Source organism: Lytechinus pictus, chromosome 17, assembly GCF_037042905.1.
Source record: "Lytechinus pictus isolate F3 Inbred chromosome 17, Lp3.0, whole genome shotgun sequence".
Taxonomy (NCBI): domain Eukaryota; kingdom Metazoa; phylum Echinodermata; class Echinoidea; order Temnopleuroida; family Toxopneustidae; genus Lytechinus; species Lytechinus pictus.
The window spans coordinates 30937873-30955543 of record NC_087261.1 but is presented as its reverse complement, the minus strand read 5'-3'; the positions used below and the strand labels follow the sequence as shown (position 1 = coordinate 30955543).

At 34.6% G+C, this 17671-nt stretch overlaps 1 protein-coding gene across 1 annotated transcript; it reads left to right on the top strand.

The window, feature by feature from the left end:
* The first annotated feature begins 710 nt into the window (after positions 1-710).
* LOC129280579 (putative transmembrane protein 244) lies at positions 711-17108 on the top strand. Its single transcript, XM_064112474.1, has 5 exons — positions 711-844; positions 3822-3907; positions 4162-4256; positions 5997-6122; positions 12045-17108. The coding sequence occupies exons 1-5, from the start codon at positions 818-820 to the stop codon at positions 12200-12202; spliced, it is 492 nt and encodes a 163-aa protein (XP_063968544.1). The 5' UTR covers positions 711-817; the 3' UTR covers positions 12203-17108.
* The last annotated feature ends 563 nt before the right edge of the window (positions 17109-17671 follow it).

Genomic DNA, 17671 nt, shown 5'->3' with positions numbered 1-17671 from the left:
TTCCCCTACATAATATTAGGCGTTTTGGACGTTTGACTACAATAACTCGACCACGTACTACGTGATGTACACAAGTTCTCATCTAGCTACTTTACTTTCTATAAATAAACTGCTGTCTTTTGTCTCTGCTTTTGAATAAAAATGAAAAATAATTATTCGAAATTTGGCTAGGTTTTTAGTGGCAAGCATCAAATAGATTGAATAGTTTGACCATGTGATATGTTCTTGGTCTATACTAACTGTTAGATTACTTATAAATGCAAAAGTCTTTCTTTGTGAAAAAGGACAAAGAAATGAAATCATCAACATCTGCATAATTCATGCCATTACATCAACGAACCTTCCCTTATTAACACGCAATCCATTTGTTCGACAACTGAATTTACTTAAAGTTGTATAATATTTCTTACACAGGACCTGTAAACTAACATCAAAGTATAATTTGTAGAAATTCTATTTGACCATATATGTGATCTCTGGGGATCTCTGCCCTCCACCGTCTCTAAAAATAGTTTAACTTTAGCAGTATGTGAAATCCATGCTGCACTAAATCCACCCCTTGCGCCAACCACAAATTCACTAGCCCTATATATAATCCAAAATATTTGTAATAAATGATAACCATTGCGATTTTGATGGATAGTGTATGCTTCCTAATGCAAAAGAAGTCATTATCTTGGTGATTTTTTTAGTTTCTTTTTCATTTTGCCACCTGCAGCTCACACTAGCTCTGGCTGATGATCATGAGTAAACTCTTTGGTGACTTTTTCTCTTTTTAGTAAACATCATCGCGGCTCTTCGCTGCAGTTTCATAAAAATGGTGTCATTTTCTGCCATTGGAAAGGTATGTGGGGTAAAAATCAAATAATTCATGCTTAAGTTGTAATACAGGTATTTTCATATAAAAAATTAGTAAAACGAAACCCGTTGCGGTGGATGTTTTGCAGTGGCCAGTGCAGCAACGTTCACATCGGCATCGAGAAGCTACGCGGGGCGCCCCGGCGCGCCGTGGCCTCTGGGAAGGGGTTGACGAAGGCCGCGGCGCGCGGTGGAGCTCCAGATTAATTATGAATATGATTATGAGTGAGACTAGCCATGCTAGCCTGGAGGCGTCTGGGGAGTACTAGTACTACGTAGGCTTACTACCCATGACGCCTGGCACGGCAAGGCATACATGGCATAGGGCCACACAAAGTCAAAGGAGAGTTTTTGGAGAAAACAATGTTGCTCCAAAATACTTGATTTGTTTAACTTGCTAGCCACACACTTATGTACATGGACAACAAGTTCAAATCCCCCCATTACGTACATTTATACTTAAAAATGATCAATATTAGAAATATTACGAAAAATTATGTAAGAAGATGAGCAGATACTCACCGGTGATCTTCATCTTGTTGCCATTTTCCTTCTTTGTTCGTAGCCTAGTTACAAGACGCGTATAAGATCGGTTAGCCTCAAAATTGGTGATTTAGAAATTATTGCATAGGCAAGGGTCTGAGCTCAAATAATAAAATTTGAATTTTGATTATAAATAATTATTACAATTAATAAAAATTGAAAAAAATAATTAAAAATTTGTACTTTTTGTAGATCTAATTTTGTATGGCATTGCCGTGAAAATCCCCTCATCTCAAAAACTAAAATAAATTGCTGCATAGAAATTTAGTTATGAATAGAATAGGACTTGTAGTTGTACTTTCATTTTTTGCAAAGAGCTCAAAATCAATTTTTTAACAAAAATTGACTGATACAACGGTTCGGATAGATGCCAACGACATGTCTAAAAATGCTCTAGATCTAACTTAGGCATCTGTCTCGTGCCTCTCTCAGTCTCTGGTTTAATTAGGGGATTACAATTAAATTGAGCCTATGGGGAATGGGTCCCCCACATGTCACAGTGTTTCGTGCAAGATGGCTAGCAGTCACACTAGCTAGCTAGCTGTCTGTCTGTGTAGGAGAGAAACCAAAGAATTCATTTAAAGGTCAAGTCCACCCCAGAAAAATGTTGATTTGAATGAATAGCGAAAAATCAAACTAGCATAACGCTGAAAATTTCATTAAAATTGGATGTAAAATAAGAAAGATATGACATTTTAAAGTTTCACTTATTTTTCACAATACAGTGATATGCACAACTCAGTGACATGCAAATGAGACGGTCAATGATGTCCGTCACTCACTCTTTCTTTTGTTTTTTATTGTTTGAATTATACAATATTTCAATTTTTACAGATTTGACAATAGGGACCAACTTGACTGAATCATATACTTTTCAGCAATGCTAGTTCCACATGTTCATGGAGGAATCACGTGTTGTTTCACTTGACAATGAGAAAATTAGAATATTTCATGTAATAGAATACAAAAGAAATAGTGAGTGGATGACGTCATCAGTCTCCTAATTTGCATACCGACCAGGATGTGTGTATAACTGTTTTGTGAAATTAAGCAAAACTTTAAAGTATCATAACTTTCTTATTTTACATCCCATTTTGATGAAGTTTTCAGTGTTTTACTTGTTGGAGTTTTTTCTTTTTATTCAAATCAACTTTTTGTTGGAGTGGACTTGTCCTTTAAAGATTTAGTAGTCTGCTGTTTATAATTAAAACTCCTATGTCTAAGACCAATAAATAGCAAGTCATGAACGCTGTTTTCTTATTTTTAGTTGAATTTTTCTTATGAGGTTGCAATAGTTCAATGGATAAAGCGAGGTTTCTGATTCTGGTGACAAGGGTTCAATTCCCACTTGGTATAAATCTCATTACCAGGTCCCTCGAGGACCTTAACCCTAAAAGGACTGGGGGAGCCATGATGCCCCCCCCCCCTCAACGCTTGACGCGATTTTTCCGAAACGCAAAAAGATAGCGCCGCAATTTTTTTTTCATTTTTTCTTTTATGTCTCACACAAGTTTTGAGACCAAATTTGCCATATATAAGTATAGCATCGCGACGCCATATGACTTTTTACGAGACAATGTCATGCCGAAAAAAGCTAATTTTTGTACCTTGTGTATAAAGTCTATGGGAGATCATATTCATAAAACGGTGATTTTTTTTGTTCTAATTGTTCTGTTTAATTAATTTAGGGTTTAATTTAGTTGTTGATTTTACTGTAATTCCATTGCCCAAAAAACAATAAAAAACAAAAGACGAAAAAACGGAGAAATACAAGAAATTCTAAATACAAAGAAATACATAAGGAAAAAATTGGCTTTCGCAATTTTTCTTTGCGGAAACTTTTAAGTTAGATTACAAAGATAACATTTGGAAAAATTTGAAGTTAAATTGGGTGTTAAATATGCAAATAATGTTTTTCACAAATAAATTTGCATATTTTATTCATAGGTATAAAAAATGATTATTTTCAGATTTTTTTTTTATACTGGCTTTTAGTTTATGTGTTAGAGTATGTGCGTGCCAAATTTCAGTGCGAACGGCGGCCAAGATCAGAAGGGGGGCATCATGGACCCCCCGCCCTCAATATATCTCAAATAGCCCAGTCCTTTAAGGGTTAAGACGTCGGTCCTCTGGTTGCTTGCTTACAGGCATTCATGCTTTCTTAGCAATTAGGTAGAAAATTCACCACCATTTACCTATATTTCTTGAATTTGACTTTACCCATATTTATGAATTTATTCAGGGATCTGATGTTTGTATTGATGTAATCTTCAATATTTGTTATGAAATGTTATAGAACTGTATGTATTATTTTGAACATGTATTTACACTTTACTTTGATTATATCTTTTGTTTGAACGGAAATAAATGAATAAATCTAATAAAATCTAATGTCATAAATTTCATTTTTAACATTGCAGGAAATTGTACTGAAACTTCTTGGGACAATCTTCTCCTTTTATGCTGTTTATTACATAGTGGCCTCACTCATTCACGGAATCCTCAGGTAAGAAGGTCATCCCTAATACCTTACCTTACCGTACCTTATCAGAAATACTGGAAGAAAGCTGTGGCGGCTTCCAGGTCTATATTCTTCTGTAGTCAAGAAGTTCAGGGGAACATTAATTTTAAGAAAAAAATCGGGAAATTAAAGGTTATTTGCAGATCTAGAAAGTTCTGACATTATTATTTTCTTACCTGTGCCTAGATTTTATTATGCAATCAACTATTATTGATTTTTTTTTAATGTTCCATATACAGACTTGATAATTTTGATGGCACTATCCCATTTCATTACCAAAGTTTCGATCAAATATTCACCAACTCAACGAGATGGAACGATAGTGTTTTCATAGGTGAGTTTTCAACAAATTACTGAAGAGTCCAGGGCCTGTTTCATAAACCTTGTTATAAAAAAGATACAGTTTAAAGCTTCTGAAATCATTTGATTTGATTGGCTGATAGTAAACTTGTTATAGAAATTGTGCATTTGTAATAATAACAAGCTTTTGTGAAATGGGACCCTGCCCTTGACCTTCTGTAATGCCTGTCATAAATGTTTTTATTAACTTAGTACATATATGCATCAATGGTAGATGATTGTATGAGCCAAAAATTATAGGGAGTGAAGGAGGGTCAGAACAAGATGATTATGATACCCAGGGAAGCCACTTCAGTTCTGAAAACTGCTATTATTACCCCGGCTTTAGCTGAGCTGCCTAGGCGCTCAAAGCATTCAAGGAATTTCTTCCTACCGGATACCGATTCACCTCACCTGAGTTGAGTGCAGCACAATGTGGATAAATTTCCTGCTGAAAGGAATTACGCCATGGCTGGACCCACGACCCTCTGTTTCAAAGTCAGAAGACTAATCCACTGGGCCACAACGCATTATTCACCCTCTCAGCTCCTTCCCCAGAAATCTAAAAAAATGGGATTGTCTTCATGTGTTTTATATATATTTTGTTAGCATTCTTTTTTTTTATTGCCAAAATGTTAAAGTTTTCCCCTCCCTCACCTGTCTCTCATTTCCCCCATGTGTTTTCCTGGATATATGCAAACGATTACCTATGACACCCTGGCCCAGTGTTTCATTACGCCTTCCATTAGCCTAATGGAAGGCGTAATGAAACACTGGGCCAGGGTGTCATAGGTAATCGTTTGCATATACCGTATGGGCACTAGTATTCAACCCGGCATAATTCAAATATTTTGACATATTCCCCAAAATATTTAGAAATAGGGAATTCATCTTAATTTCATACCTTTGTTATTTCCAGGGTAATCTGTTGTCGGTATTTTCTTTATCAATCTGTCGACTGTATGCGCGGAGGATCGAATTATGCGGCGATGGCCTTTTGCACTGAATGGCACTAGTATTCAACCTAGTGAGGATTGATAGCAAATTTCAAAAGGGTTTAGATTGCTAAATTAGATCTAGATCTATGGAAGTCTCTGGCTTTGATTAATTCCCTGTTTGGTCTCATCTCAAATGGTCGAGTCCATAGTCGGATGGGACAAGGGCAGATTGAGAGACAGGGCCATCTTTCATAACTAGGTTGAATACTAGTACCGACAGATTGAATACTAGTACCAAAAACCGTCGCCGTAAAATTCGATCGCCTGCGCACGCAGTTGACGGGTTGAAGAAAAAAATAACGGGAAAAGAATAACCAGCATTTGCTCTTGGAAATAAGACAGGTCTGAAATTCAGGTAAATTCCATATTTCTGTATATTTGAAGAAACTCTCCAAACGGGTTGAATACTAGTACCCTTACGGTATGTGTCTATTCTTCCCCATGTATGTATTGTCTTTGATTTAAACCCTTATAAAGAGAGCTCTGATTGTTCCAGGTTTAATTTTTTTCTTAATTTGCACCAAGTTGGGAGGGCTGTATGATTCAGGCACTGTAATCCAGCACTGCTGTAATCATCCTTTGAAGTGTTTACATATAAGCTGGGATTGTCTGCATCTGGCTTCATTAAGGAAAATTATGACAACTTCTCCCTAAAGAGTGGATGAGAGTGCATGTCAATATCATTTTGTTGTTATAGTCATCATTTTGACCTTGTATAACTGCCCTTCATTTTTCAGCTGACTTCATCTCACTAGAATGCACATATGCAATCATTCCATTTGTGTTCTTCATCTTCCTGAGATCACGGCTATGGGATTATACAATCACCATCACAGCTCTACACTGTATTCTTGTCTGTTTAGGTATGATTTTGAATTTTTACTGTTTTGAATTGATTATTTTTGTCTCACCTGCATAGCAGAGTGAGACTATAGGCGCCGCTTTTCCGACGGCGGCGGCGGCGACGGCAACGGCGGCGTCAACACCAAATCTTAACCTGAGGTTAAGTTTTTGAAATGACAGCATAACTTAGAAAGTATATGGACCTAGTTCATGAAACTTGGCCATAAGGTTAATCAAGTATTACTGAACATCCTGCCTGAGTTTCATGTCACATGACCAAGGTCAAAGGTCATTTAGGGTCAATGAACTTAGACCATGTTGGGGGAATCAACATCAAAATCTTAACCTAAGGTTAAGTTTTTGAAATGCCATCATAACTTAGAAAATATATGGACCTAGTTCATGAAACTTACACATAAGGTTAATCAAGTATCACTGAACATCCTGCATGAGTTTCACGTCACATGACCAAGGTCAAAGGTCATTTAGGGTCAATGAACTTTGGCCGAATTGGGGGTATCTGTTGAATTACCATCATAACGTTGAAAGTTTATGGATCTGATTCATGAAACTTGGACATAATAGTAATCAAGTATTACTGAACATCCTGTGCAAGTTTCAGGTCACATGATCAAGGTCAAAGGTCATTTAGGGTCAATGAACTTTGGCCAAATTGGGGTATTTGTTGAATTACAGCCATAAATTTGAAAGTGTGTTGGTCTAGTTCATAAAACTTGGACATAAGAGTAATCAAGTATCACTGAACATCCTGTGCGAGTTTCAGGTCACATGATCAAGGTCAAAGGTCATGTAAGGTCAAAGAACTTTGGCCACGTTGGGGGTATTTGTTGAATTGCCATCATATCTCTATAAGTGTATTGGTCTAGTTCATAAAACGTGGAAATACGAGTAACCAAGTATCACTGAACATCTTGTGCGAGTTATAGTAGTTTTCAAAATCAGCACTGCTGCTATATTGAATCGCGTGATGCAGGTGAGACGGCCAGAGGCATTCCACTTGTTCTTGATTTTTGTCTCACCTGCATAGCAGAGTGAGACTATAGGCGCCACCTTTACGACGGCGGCAGCATCAACACCAAATCTTAACCGAAGGTTAAGTTTTTGAAATGACAGCATAACTTAGAAAGTATATGGCCCTAGTTCATGAAACTTGGCCATAAGGTCAATCAAGTATTATTGAACATCCTGCCTGAGTTTCATGTCACATGAATAAGGTCAAAGGTCATTTAGGGTCCATGAACTTAGACCATGTTGGGGGAATCAACATCCAAATCTTAACCTAAGGTTAAGTTTTTGAAATGTCATCATAACTTAGAAAATATATGGACCTAGTTCATGAAACTTGGACATAAGGTTAATCAAGTATCACTGAACATCCTGCATGAGTTTCACGTCACATGATCAAGGTCAAAGGTCATTTAGGGTCAATGAACTTTGGCCGAATGGGGGTATCTGTTGAATTACCATCATAACTTTGAAAGTTTATGGATCTGATTCATGAAACTTGGACATGATAGTAATCAAGTATCACTAAACATCCTGTGCAAGTTTCAGGTCACATGATTAAGGTCAAAGGTCATTAAGGGTCAATGAACTTTGGCCAAATTGGGGGTATTTGTTGAATTACCATCATAACTTTGAAAGTATATTGGTCTAGTTCATAAAACTTGGACATAAAAGTAATCAAGTATCACTGAACATCCTGTGCACATTTCAGATCACATGACCAAGGTCAAAGGTCAATGAAATTTGGCCATAATGGGGGTATCTGTTGAATTACCATCATAACTTTGAAAGTTTATGGATCTGACTCATGAAACTTGGACATAAGAGTAATCAAGTATCACTGAACATCCTGTGCGAGTTTTAGGTCACATGTTCAAGGTCAAAGGTCATGTAAGGTCAATGAACTTTGGCCATGTTGGGGGTATTTGTTGAATTACCATCATATCTCTGTAAGTGTATTGGTCTAGTTCATAAAACGTAGACATAAGAGTAACCAAGTATCACTGAACATCTTGTGCAAGTTATAGTAGTTTTCAAAGTCAGCACTGCTGCTATATTGAATCGCGTGATGCAGGTGAGACCGCCAGAGGCATTCCACTTGTTTAAAATGTTAAATGTATTTTTTTAGACCTATATTAGAAGCATCATGGTTGATGTAGTGTTTCTGATGCACAATAATTAGTAGGATGTGGGTTCTACACTAGGTGTTGATATTTTTCATCATGACTTCAGCCAGTAATTGATTCAAACCTAGGTGAAGCAAATATAGACCTAACAGGAATACATTCCCTGAAACACGTTTGACAGTCTTGCTGAAGCTATGACCGTTATGCTCCATTAGTATAGAATAAAGTCAATGTTAGGCACAATACGGTTGCTATTATTGCATGCATTGTTATTATGATGTTATTCAGGGGGGGGGGGGTGTTGCACCCACAAATGTAATAACGCCCACAAATGTAATAACGCCCACAAATGTAATAACACTTTACCCACAAATGTAATAACGCCCACAAATGTAATAACACTTTACCCACAAATGTAATAATTTTTGATCGCCCACAAATGTAATAATGACTTTACCCACAAATGTAATAAATTTGAAGGAATTTTTGCCGAATCCGTTCTAAACTGAAATCCTATAGTAATGCGTTCATATAGCACAAAAGTGTAAAGTCTTTTTTCCAGACCCGATTAATTCAAAAATTATAATATGATTTAAAGTCTTTTTTCCAGACCTGGTTGTTTAAAAAATTATAATATAAGTCCAAAGTCTTTTTTTTCCAAAAACGGTTATTCAAAAAAATACGAAATAAATCCAAACTAGGATACGATAATGATATTCCAGTGGAATGAAAATGAGAATCGAGCTTAGTCTTTTCTCCAGACCCAGTTAATTAAAACTGATGGAATTAATGTCTTTGTTGTTGTTTGAACTTACACGGTGCGTTTTGTGAATATATATGTATGCGCTAAGAGTAAATTGAGAATCAAGCGTAGTCTTTCTCCACACCCGGTTACTTAAAACTAAAAACTACATCCTTATAGTAATGCGTTCATATAGCACAAAAGTGCAAAGTCTTTTTTCCAGACCTGGTTAATTAAATATTTATGACATAAGTCTAAATTAAGTCTTTTTTTCAAGACCCGGTTGTTTCAAAAATTATAATATAAGTCCAAAGTCTTTTTCCAGACCCGGTTGTTTCAAACATTACAACATAAGTCCAAAGTCTTTTTTCCAGACCCAGTTATTTCAAAAATTGTAATATTAGTCCAAACTAAGATACCATAATGATATTCCAGTGGAATAAAAATAAAAATCGAGCTTAGTCTTTTCTCCAAACCCTGTTATTCGAAAATTATAAATAACAATACAACAACAACAAAAACAGTATAAAGACCCCATAATCCTATTAATGCTGGATAACATGGACATATAGCATAGTCTTTCAGCCAGACCCAGTTTTTTTTTTCTCAAAATAACGCTAACAGTAATAATAAGAAAATTCCAAATCTAAGACCAAACAATCCTTCAACCTAAGAACCTGTTTTAAAAAGAGGTTTAGAGCATTGTCTTTATTCCAGACCTAATCATTAACAAAATTACCAAAAAAAAATCTTCTAACGTAAGACTATATCATATTCTTATTCTTCTGGAATAACATGAGTTTTAAAACGTACTCTTTTCACCAGACCCGGTTATTTAAAAAAAATGAATTAAAAAAACTTCAACAGTTCAAATCTAAGACCAATCTTCAAAAGTTACACCCTTACTGGGTGTAACTGGGTGTAAAAATATGTATTTACCCCGCACCCAGTTTTTTAGAAATAATACTAAGACCCTTACAAAACATTGTAATAATGCATGGGTAAAGCAAACATCCTTTCTCCAGACTTGGTTATTATTTGAAAAAAAAAAGTTTTTACAAATATTCTAAAATGAATACCCAATAATCTAATTACTGTGGAATAACATGAAGATCGATTGTAGACTTTCCTCCAGACACAGTTATTTCAAGAATAAAAAAGCCATAAAACCCAACCCCAACAACGAATCTAAGAACCAACAATCCTCCAAATTAAGACCATGTAGAAAAGCACATGTTTAGAGCGTTGTCTTTATTCCAGACCCTGTGGAATAACACGAGTATTATGCATAGTCTTTCGTCTAGATCCGGTTATTTAACAAATAAAGAAATATTGAGAAAAAAAAAATAAGACCAAATTTCAAAATTAAGCCCAGTTAAAATGCTTGGGTTTAGAGTGTTGTCTGTACCCCACACCCAGTTTTCTGAAAAAATACAAATTAAGCGAAACTTTAATATTAAGACTTAACCCCAGCATCTTCTAAACTATTAAAACCCTGTGATAATGCATACCAAGAAAACGACAAATTAATCATAGGCGTAAATGTTCATATCTGAATGATACGCACCTTAAAACCCAAGATAACAATAACAACGTTATTCTACATCAATGATATTGTGGGGTCTTTGTTGATATAGTTTTTTTTTTATTGTTTCTTATTATTTCCTATTTTGAAATAACTGAGTCTGGAGCAAAGACTACACCATAGGTCTTTGTTTTGTTGTTTTAGTTTGAACTTATATTATAATTTTTAAAGCAACCGGATCTGGAAAAAAGACTTTGAACTTACAGTATAATTTTTGAAACAACCGGGTCTGGAAAAAAGACATTGGACTTATAATAATTTTTTAATTAACCGGGTCTGGAAAAAAGACTTTGCACATTTGTGCTATACGAACACATTACTATAGGGTTTTAGTTTTAGTTACCGGGTCTGGAGAAAAGACTATGCTTGATTCTCAATTTACCCTTAGCGCATATATTCACAATACGCGCCGTATAAGTGAAAACAACAACAAAGACACTAATTCCACCAGTTTTACTTAACTGGGTCTGGAAAAAGACTAAGCTCGATTCTCATTTTTATTCCACTGGAATATCATTATCATATCTTAGTTTGGACTTATATTATAATTTTTGAAATAACCGGGTCTGGAAAAAAGACTTTGGACTTATATTATATTATAATTTTTTTTAACAACCGGGTCTGGAAAAAAGACTTTGAACTTATATTATAATTTTTTAAACAACCGGGTCTGGAAAAAAAGACTGATCTTATATTATAATTTTTTAAACAACCAGGTCTGGAAAAAAGACTTTGAACTTATATTATAATTTTTTAAACAACCGGGTCTGGAAAAAAAGACTTTGGATTATATTATACTTTCTTTATTAACCGGGTCTGGAAATAAAGACTTTGCACTTTTGTGCTATAAGAGCGTATTACTATAGGATTTCAGTTTAGAACGGATTCGCCAAAAATCCCTTCAAATTTATTACATTTGTGGGTAAAGTCATTATTACATTTGTGGGCGATCAAAATTATTACATTTGTGGGTAAAGTGTTATTACATTTGTGGGCGTTATTACATTTGTGGGTAAAGTGTTATTACATTTGTGGGCGTTATTACATTTGTGGGCGATTATTACATTTGTGGGTGTAACAGGGGGGCTCAAAATGGCTTAGAAGAGATGCTTTGCCAACCTTTCAGACCCTTTCTGGGGGGTGTTTCACAAAGATTAAGTATGACGTCAGTTGTACTTAAATGCCGATGCGTATATGATATGCAACACGCGATATTGTTGAAAGATACAAAGTATTGCGCATCCTTATGACATGATCAGACCAATGCAGTCATGCCTTTCATACTGTACGCAACTCGGTATTTAAGTGCGACTCTAAGTCATACTAAAATCTTTGTGAAACACCACCCTGGTACTGAAATCAATATTAAAGTGAGCATTGAGAGATGTCTCAGAAAATTCCCATCTTGGTAGCTACAATAAACACACAAATAATAATATCCATCTGTACCTCTTCCCCCCAGTTAATTTAGCTTTCCCTTTGATATGGGAGTGGTGGGTGTGGATCATCATCAGTGTTGTCCTTAGTATTGGGATCAGCGAAATGACTACCGCCCTCATCAGGAAAAAGAAGACAGGAAGCTTCAGACCTCTACCAAAGGAAGAAGATAAGGTCACGTGACTTGAAGGAGATGGTGTCACATGACTGGAAGGATGCCGGGTCCCATGGTTACATAAATTGGAAGAATTGATGCAAGTAGCTCTGTCCCTCTGTTGAGTAAATTACAGCATCTATAGGTGAATGATATATTATCATTCCTATTTTATTGAGCAATTTTTGCAATGCATATCAATGCTGATTAGTAATTTACCATTCCATCAAAGATTTCTTGTAGTTAACGGTGATTTCCTTTGTTCACTTTGTAAAGCTACTTGATGTAATCCCAGTTGATCTATTTCCCAAATTAGATCAAATGAATGTGTAACTAGTAAGCAGTTTCAACTTTCGAACAATGGTTTTGATGGGTAGGTTTTGATGAACAAAATGCACATGCAACAATGATCTTATATAAGCAACAAGTTTACCGGTAACAAGATATTAGACCAAATGGTAACATTTTGAATGGTTACAAACCAAAATGATTGTACATGAACTTCTAGATAAAAAAGGAATTACCTTATACAAAATGCAATTAGACCAACTTGAATGAGACCAAATGGGAAAGTGGTATTAGACCAACTTGAATGTATATCAGGCCTGGAGGGTGTTTCATAAGACTGTTGATAAAGTTATGCACAACTTTATGAATGACTGGAAGATGTTCTTAGGTGTTAATCCAGCTTCCTATAGGTCACTAGTTGTGCATGAAATCATACAGCACAGCTTTATGAAACTGTCCCTCTCAATCAAAGGCATTCTTTGTTCTCATTGTGAACATTACATTTTTTTTAGAAGTGCCATAGATATGATGTCAGTTGAATGAACAACAAAAAAATTGTATTAGTTGATTCGTTAAAATGCTGATCAAAATTTGAACTGCCGTATAATGGTTTCTCCTCAGGTAAGCAGACAGTACAGTGTAGGTGTACCTTAAGTCAAATCTTATTATTCCAAATTATAAATTGTATTTTCTCTTCTCTCTACCTTGCAATAGCAGCAAATTTTCTAATTCCATTTCAGTACATTATTCTTTAAAGTACAAGTACACTGTAGTGCGTGTATAATGCCCTTTGTTTCATGGAGAGCGTATGACGTTCAGCAGTACACTGTGCAATGGACAGTTTTTTCATTTTCGTAACCAGGGCATTTTTGCAGTAGAAATACAAATTCTGAATATCTTTATATGTACAAAATGATCTTGCCTTTGCATTTTTGCAATGATCCAACTTATGACTCATGTAAAAAGCAATCAACAGAAATGATTTGTGAAATAGAAATCAAATTTTGCCTTTGTGCTTTATGCAGCAGGGCCTTACATTGGAAAAAAGGTGATTCATGAAAATGTTGTAATTTGTCAATATATTGCTATACGTGTAGGTAGTAAATGTCACTAATGTCTTGTTATTATATGTAGTAGTGCAATGTTTGTAAACTACATGTAGATTATAATGTGTGTTGAGCAATGTAATCAAATAATTCAAAAGTTTTAGAAAGCATGATCACATTTTATGATTGTCATTAATTTTATACCTTTTCATTTTTAACTAAAAATGCAGTTGCTTTTGAATTTTGCTGAAATTTAAGATTTCTAACATACATACATAGAGCATTTACATAGCACTTTTTTCATCAATGTGCATTATGTGCTTTACAATTAATATAACATAACAGTAGGCCTATTGCTTACAATACATGTCAAGGGAATGTTATTAAGAAAGTAAATTGGTTTTTAGCTTCTTTTGAATAGTTGCACATGAATGAATGTTGCTGGGGAAACTATTCCAAATGGTTACAAGTCAGTGCATGTTTACTTTATTTATACCTAAATAATGTAATGACCTGATTTTAACATTTTTTGGGGGAAAAAGATCAACATTTATCAATTATAACCCCAAGAGTTTGATATTGGTCCAAGGGATATCAACTTTTAAGAAATTTAATTTTCTTTCATAACACTTTTTATGTTTCAATGAACAAATCTGTGGAATGTATCAAAAATATGAAAGCTGGTCAAAATGAGGGCCATCATAAATTTGGTGTCTTGCAACAGATTTTATGGGCAAAATTGTTTATAAAATTTTGTGTCTTTAATATGATTTCAGCTAAATGTCATACCATGGGTCAAATGAACTCATTAATGTTTTAAATTTATTAAATTATTGTTCTGTGAATGTAAAGAAACACTCTTATTATTTCAAATAACGGAGAAAACACACTTTCGAGCATCTGTAGTGACATCTAACTACAAAGTTGATTAAACCCCGTCTGGTAAAACCCTTGGGTGGTATTCTGAAATTTGTTGTAACTATTCTTGTAACTCGGCAAGATTACAGCTCTCTAGAATTTTCTTAAATTGGTATGAAAATTATCTTATCTCTGTAAGGATGTCCCCTATTTTATCTCTGACATGCTCAATAATTCATCATCAACCAATGATTACATTTTTTATATGCTTACGTCAACCAATAGAATTGTTTCCTCTGAAAAATATTTAAGCACGTTGTTGGCAAGAAGTGTAATTATCTTTGCGCCCTTGAACCTTATGCGTTTACACTGCCGTGCTAAAAATACAAGTGACTATTCTCCTAGTCATATTTTCTTTGAAAAGATTCATCTCGAATACTAATTTTTAATTGCTAAAAGTCTATCAATCCATCTATGTAATGTCTATGGAATGTCTCTTTTTTGTAAAACAAGATGTTCTTACGGGATGCAGCAAGAAATTATTTTTGACCGATAAATATCGCATGTGCCACAAAGTCACAATAGCCCTCTACATCTTGTATTTTGCGAGGAAGTTAACAGAACGCAAAGATAAGAGAGAATTTTCAGAATACGTTTTATCTCGATGTTATCTTGCGCAGTCAATAAATCTGCTCAAAGAGCCTTTTAAGTGAAAACATCACCGAGAGATCAGGTGCTAACAATTCCCAATTTGAATTTCATTGGACATAAAAAATCCTGTGGCCACTAGTTTTTATGGAATGTTTATACTCAAGTATTATTTACTTGTCCCTTTAGATTTATAAGACTTTATAAACTTAACTTAAACCTATTTTATTTATTTTGTGTATATGCTAATTGCCAAATATTTTTAGATTAATTTAATTGTACTAAGCTAATTATACATGTATTATATCATCTCTTGATTGAACTGAAATGATCTTCTAATCAATGTTATTAGATGTGCTAACTTGTTAGAAACAGTATTTTATTTATTAGTTTTGAATGTAATTCTTGTGGATCTGTTATGTACATTATTTAATGTTTTTCTGCTTTTATCTTTTTACAGTATTTAATGAAATTGTTCTCCACTGCCTGTAACTTTTTGAAATTTGAAATATTAAATATTTTGTCTTTCATTTTAAAGTTTCACATCTTAACATGCTGTGTCTCTGCTTTTGAAATAATACACACTTATTTACCCTGGAATCTAGTATTTCATTTTCTATCAATTGTTCTCTTTCTATCTTTTCCTAATATCTTTCCTACATTTAACTACAACTCTTTCCATTATCTGATTTCATTCTCACTTTCCCTCTCTCTCTTCAACTTCTTTTTCCTTTTCCCCTAGCTTGATCTTGTTTGTCTAATAATTATTTCAATGTCCTTTACACTCTAAAGCCTGGCTCACACCTTTGTGTTTTGGGCTTGTGTTCAAACCCAACACTACACAATAAAAGGAAGCTAATACAAGTTCAATACGCAGACTAATTCAGAGGGTTTGCATTCTAGCTGGGTAGTTTGAAACTTTTTCCAAACATCTGCAACCAAGCGCAAAAAAATCCATACGGGCTAACATGGCAATATGCAGCTTAGAACTCAAATGTGAGGCTTGGGATTATTACACTAAAACCTTATAGCGAAACAGGAATACAAATTTTGTCAACAAAGCTTTGCATCACCATCTATCACTACTCTTAAGCCCGTCTCACACTATGAGATCCGGTGCGACGCAATTTTTTATGATATCACATTTTGCATTAAAAATGAACGTTCCAAGAAGTAAAATTATTTTATTTAGGGTTTGGCATATTGTTAGGAAAACTAGAATCATATTTTTACTTAGCGGCATGCCCTATGGTCCAAATCAGCTTCAAGTGGCAGCTGATCATGACGTCATTACGATTTGGAATTGAATTTGTTTTTATTCATTCAGGGAGGCTCTAAGTGGACTGAATTTCGATTTCAGTAGTCCTACCACTGTTCTGAACTCTGATCCGTAATATGTTATTGGTTGGAATATCCGCATCAAATGTTATCACAATTAATTTGAAATTCGAATCGCATAGAGTGAGACGGGCTTTAAACATACATTGTACATATAGGGACAAACTCATCACATAATATTTTGTGTTTAACTTTGAAAATGTAGCCAGATGACACAAAAATGTTACTTCATGTTATCCCATTACTTCTGTACATAGGAGTACTGAAATGTCAGCCAGTGTATGAAAAGCATTTATTCTAAATTTGTGTTTAATTTCTACGTAGCATTTAATAAGGTCCCAAGATCATGCCAACAAAAAGTTGACTTTGAACTGATAGAGAAAAATCACAAGTATATCGCATTGAAAATATGATCTTAATTGGATGTTTATATGAGGCAAAAAATAAGTTTCATGTATTATCTTTATCTTGTATTTGGTACAAAATGCAAAGAAAATGTTATACAGTGCGTCCCACAAAAAATGAAACCTGTTTTCAGAAACAGATTTCACAATTATTAACTATGTGTTTACTTTAAATTTGATATTTATGGTAAGAGTGTAATCTCATCTTTGATATGAGGCCAACATCTTAGGAAATCGTTCGCGAATGACAGATTACAAACAATAAATATTGAGGCATGTCAGAAGTGATTTGTGCAGAAACTCGCGTGTGAATCTGAATCCACTCTCATTTCGGGGATCAGTGAGAAAAACTTAACAAAGAATAAAAAAGAAATGCTATTGAGCCAATCGTTGAATAAGCATGACCGTCGTATCACTAACCAATCTTGTTCAACTTTTCTGCACTACCTGATTTTTACATTGAAATTTCAAACTCGTCTTGCTCATTAATGTGTGAAGTGTTCGTCTCATATTAGGTATAAAAAGACATGGGAGTCCCGGTTTCCTTTTATCTGGGACGCACTGTTTAGATTTCATGAAAGGGTCTTCATCAAATCACAGAATAAAATCATGATTATACATGATCTGAGGAGTCAAACCACGATTGGAGGGAAAAACAATGAAAATTTTAGTTTTGTGCAAATGCGCAAAACTTTAAATGTCACAAATTTCGTATGTGACCTTTGATTTTATGGTGGTTTTATTTATTGATTTTTCTTTTTATTTCAAGTTTTTATTGGAGTAGATTTGACTTTTAAAAAGATGGGTCATTGTACTTAAGCAACTCTGTACAAGCAGGGTTTCACATCAGTGTTCCGTATACACAATTAGAGGCAATGGGAATCACTTCTATGGTGATAAACCTGCTTAGAGTGTT

Coding starts and splice junctions, on each gene's coding strand:
- LOC129280579 (XM_064112474.1), top strand. CDS start 818: ATGGTGTCATTTTCTGCCATTGGAAAG. Junction 3,908..4,161: donor CTCATTCACGGAATCCTCAG/GTAAGAAGGTCA, acceptor TTCCATATACAG/ACTTGATAATTTTGATGGCA. Junction 4,257..5,996: donor GAACGATAGTGTTTTCATAG/GTGAGTTTTCAA, acceptor TTCATTTTTCAG/CTGACTTCATCTCACTAGAA.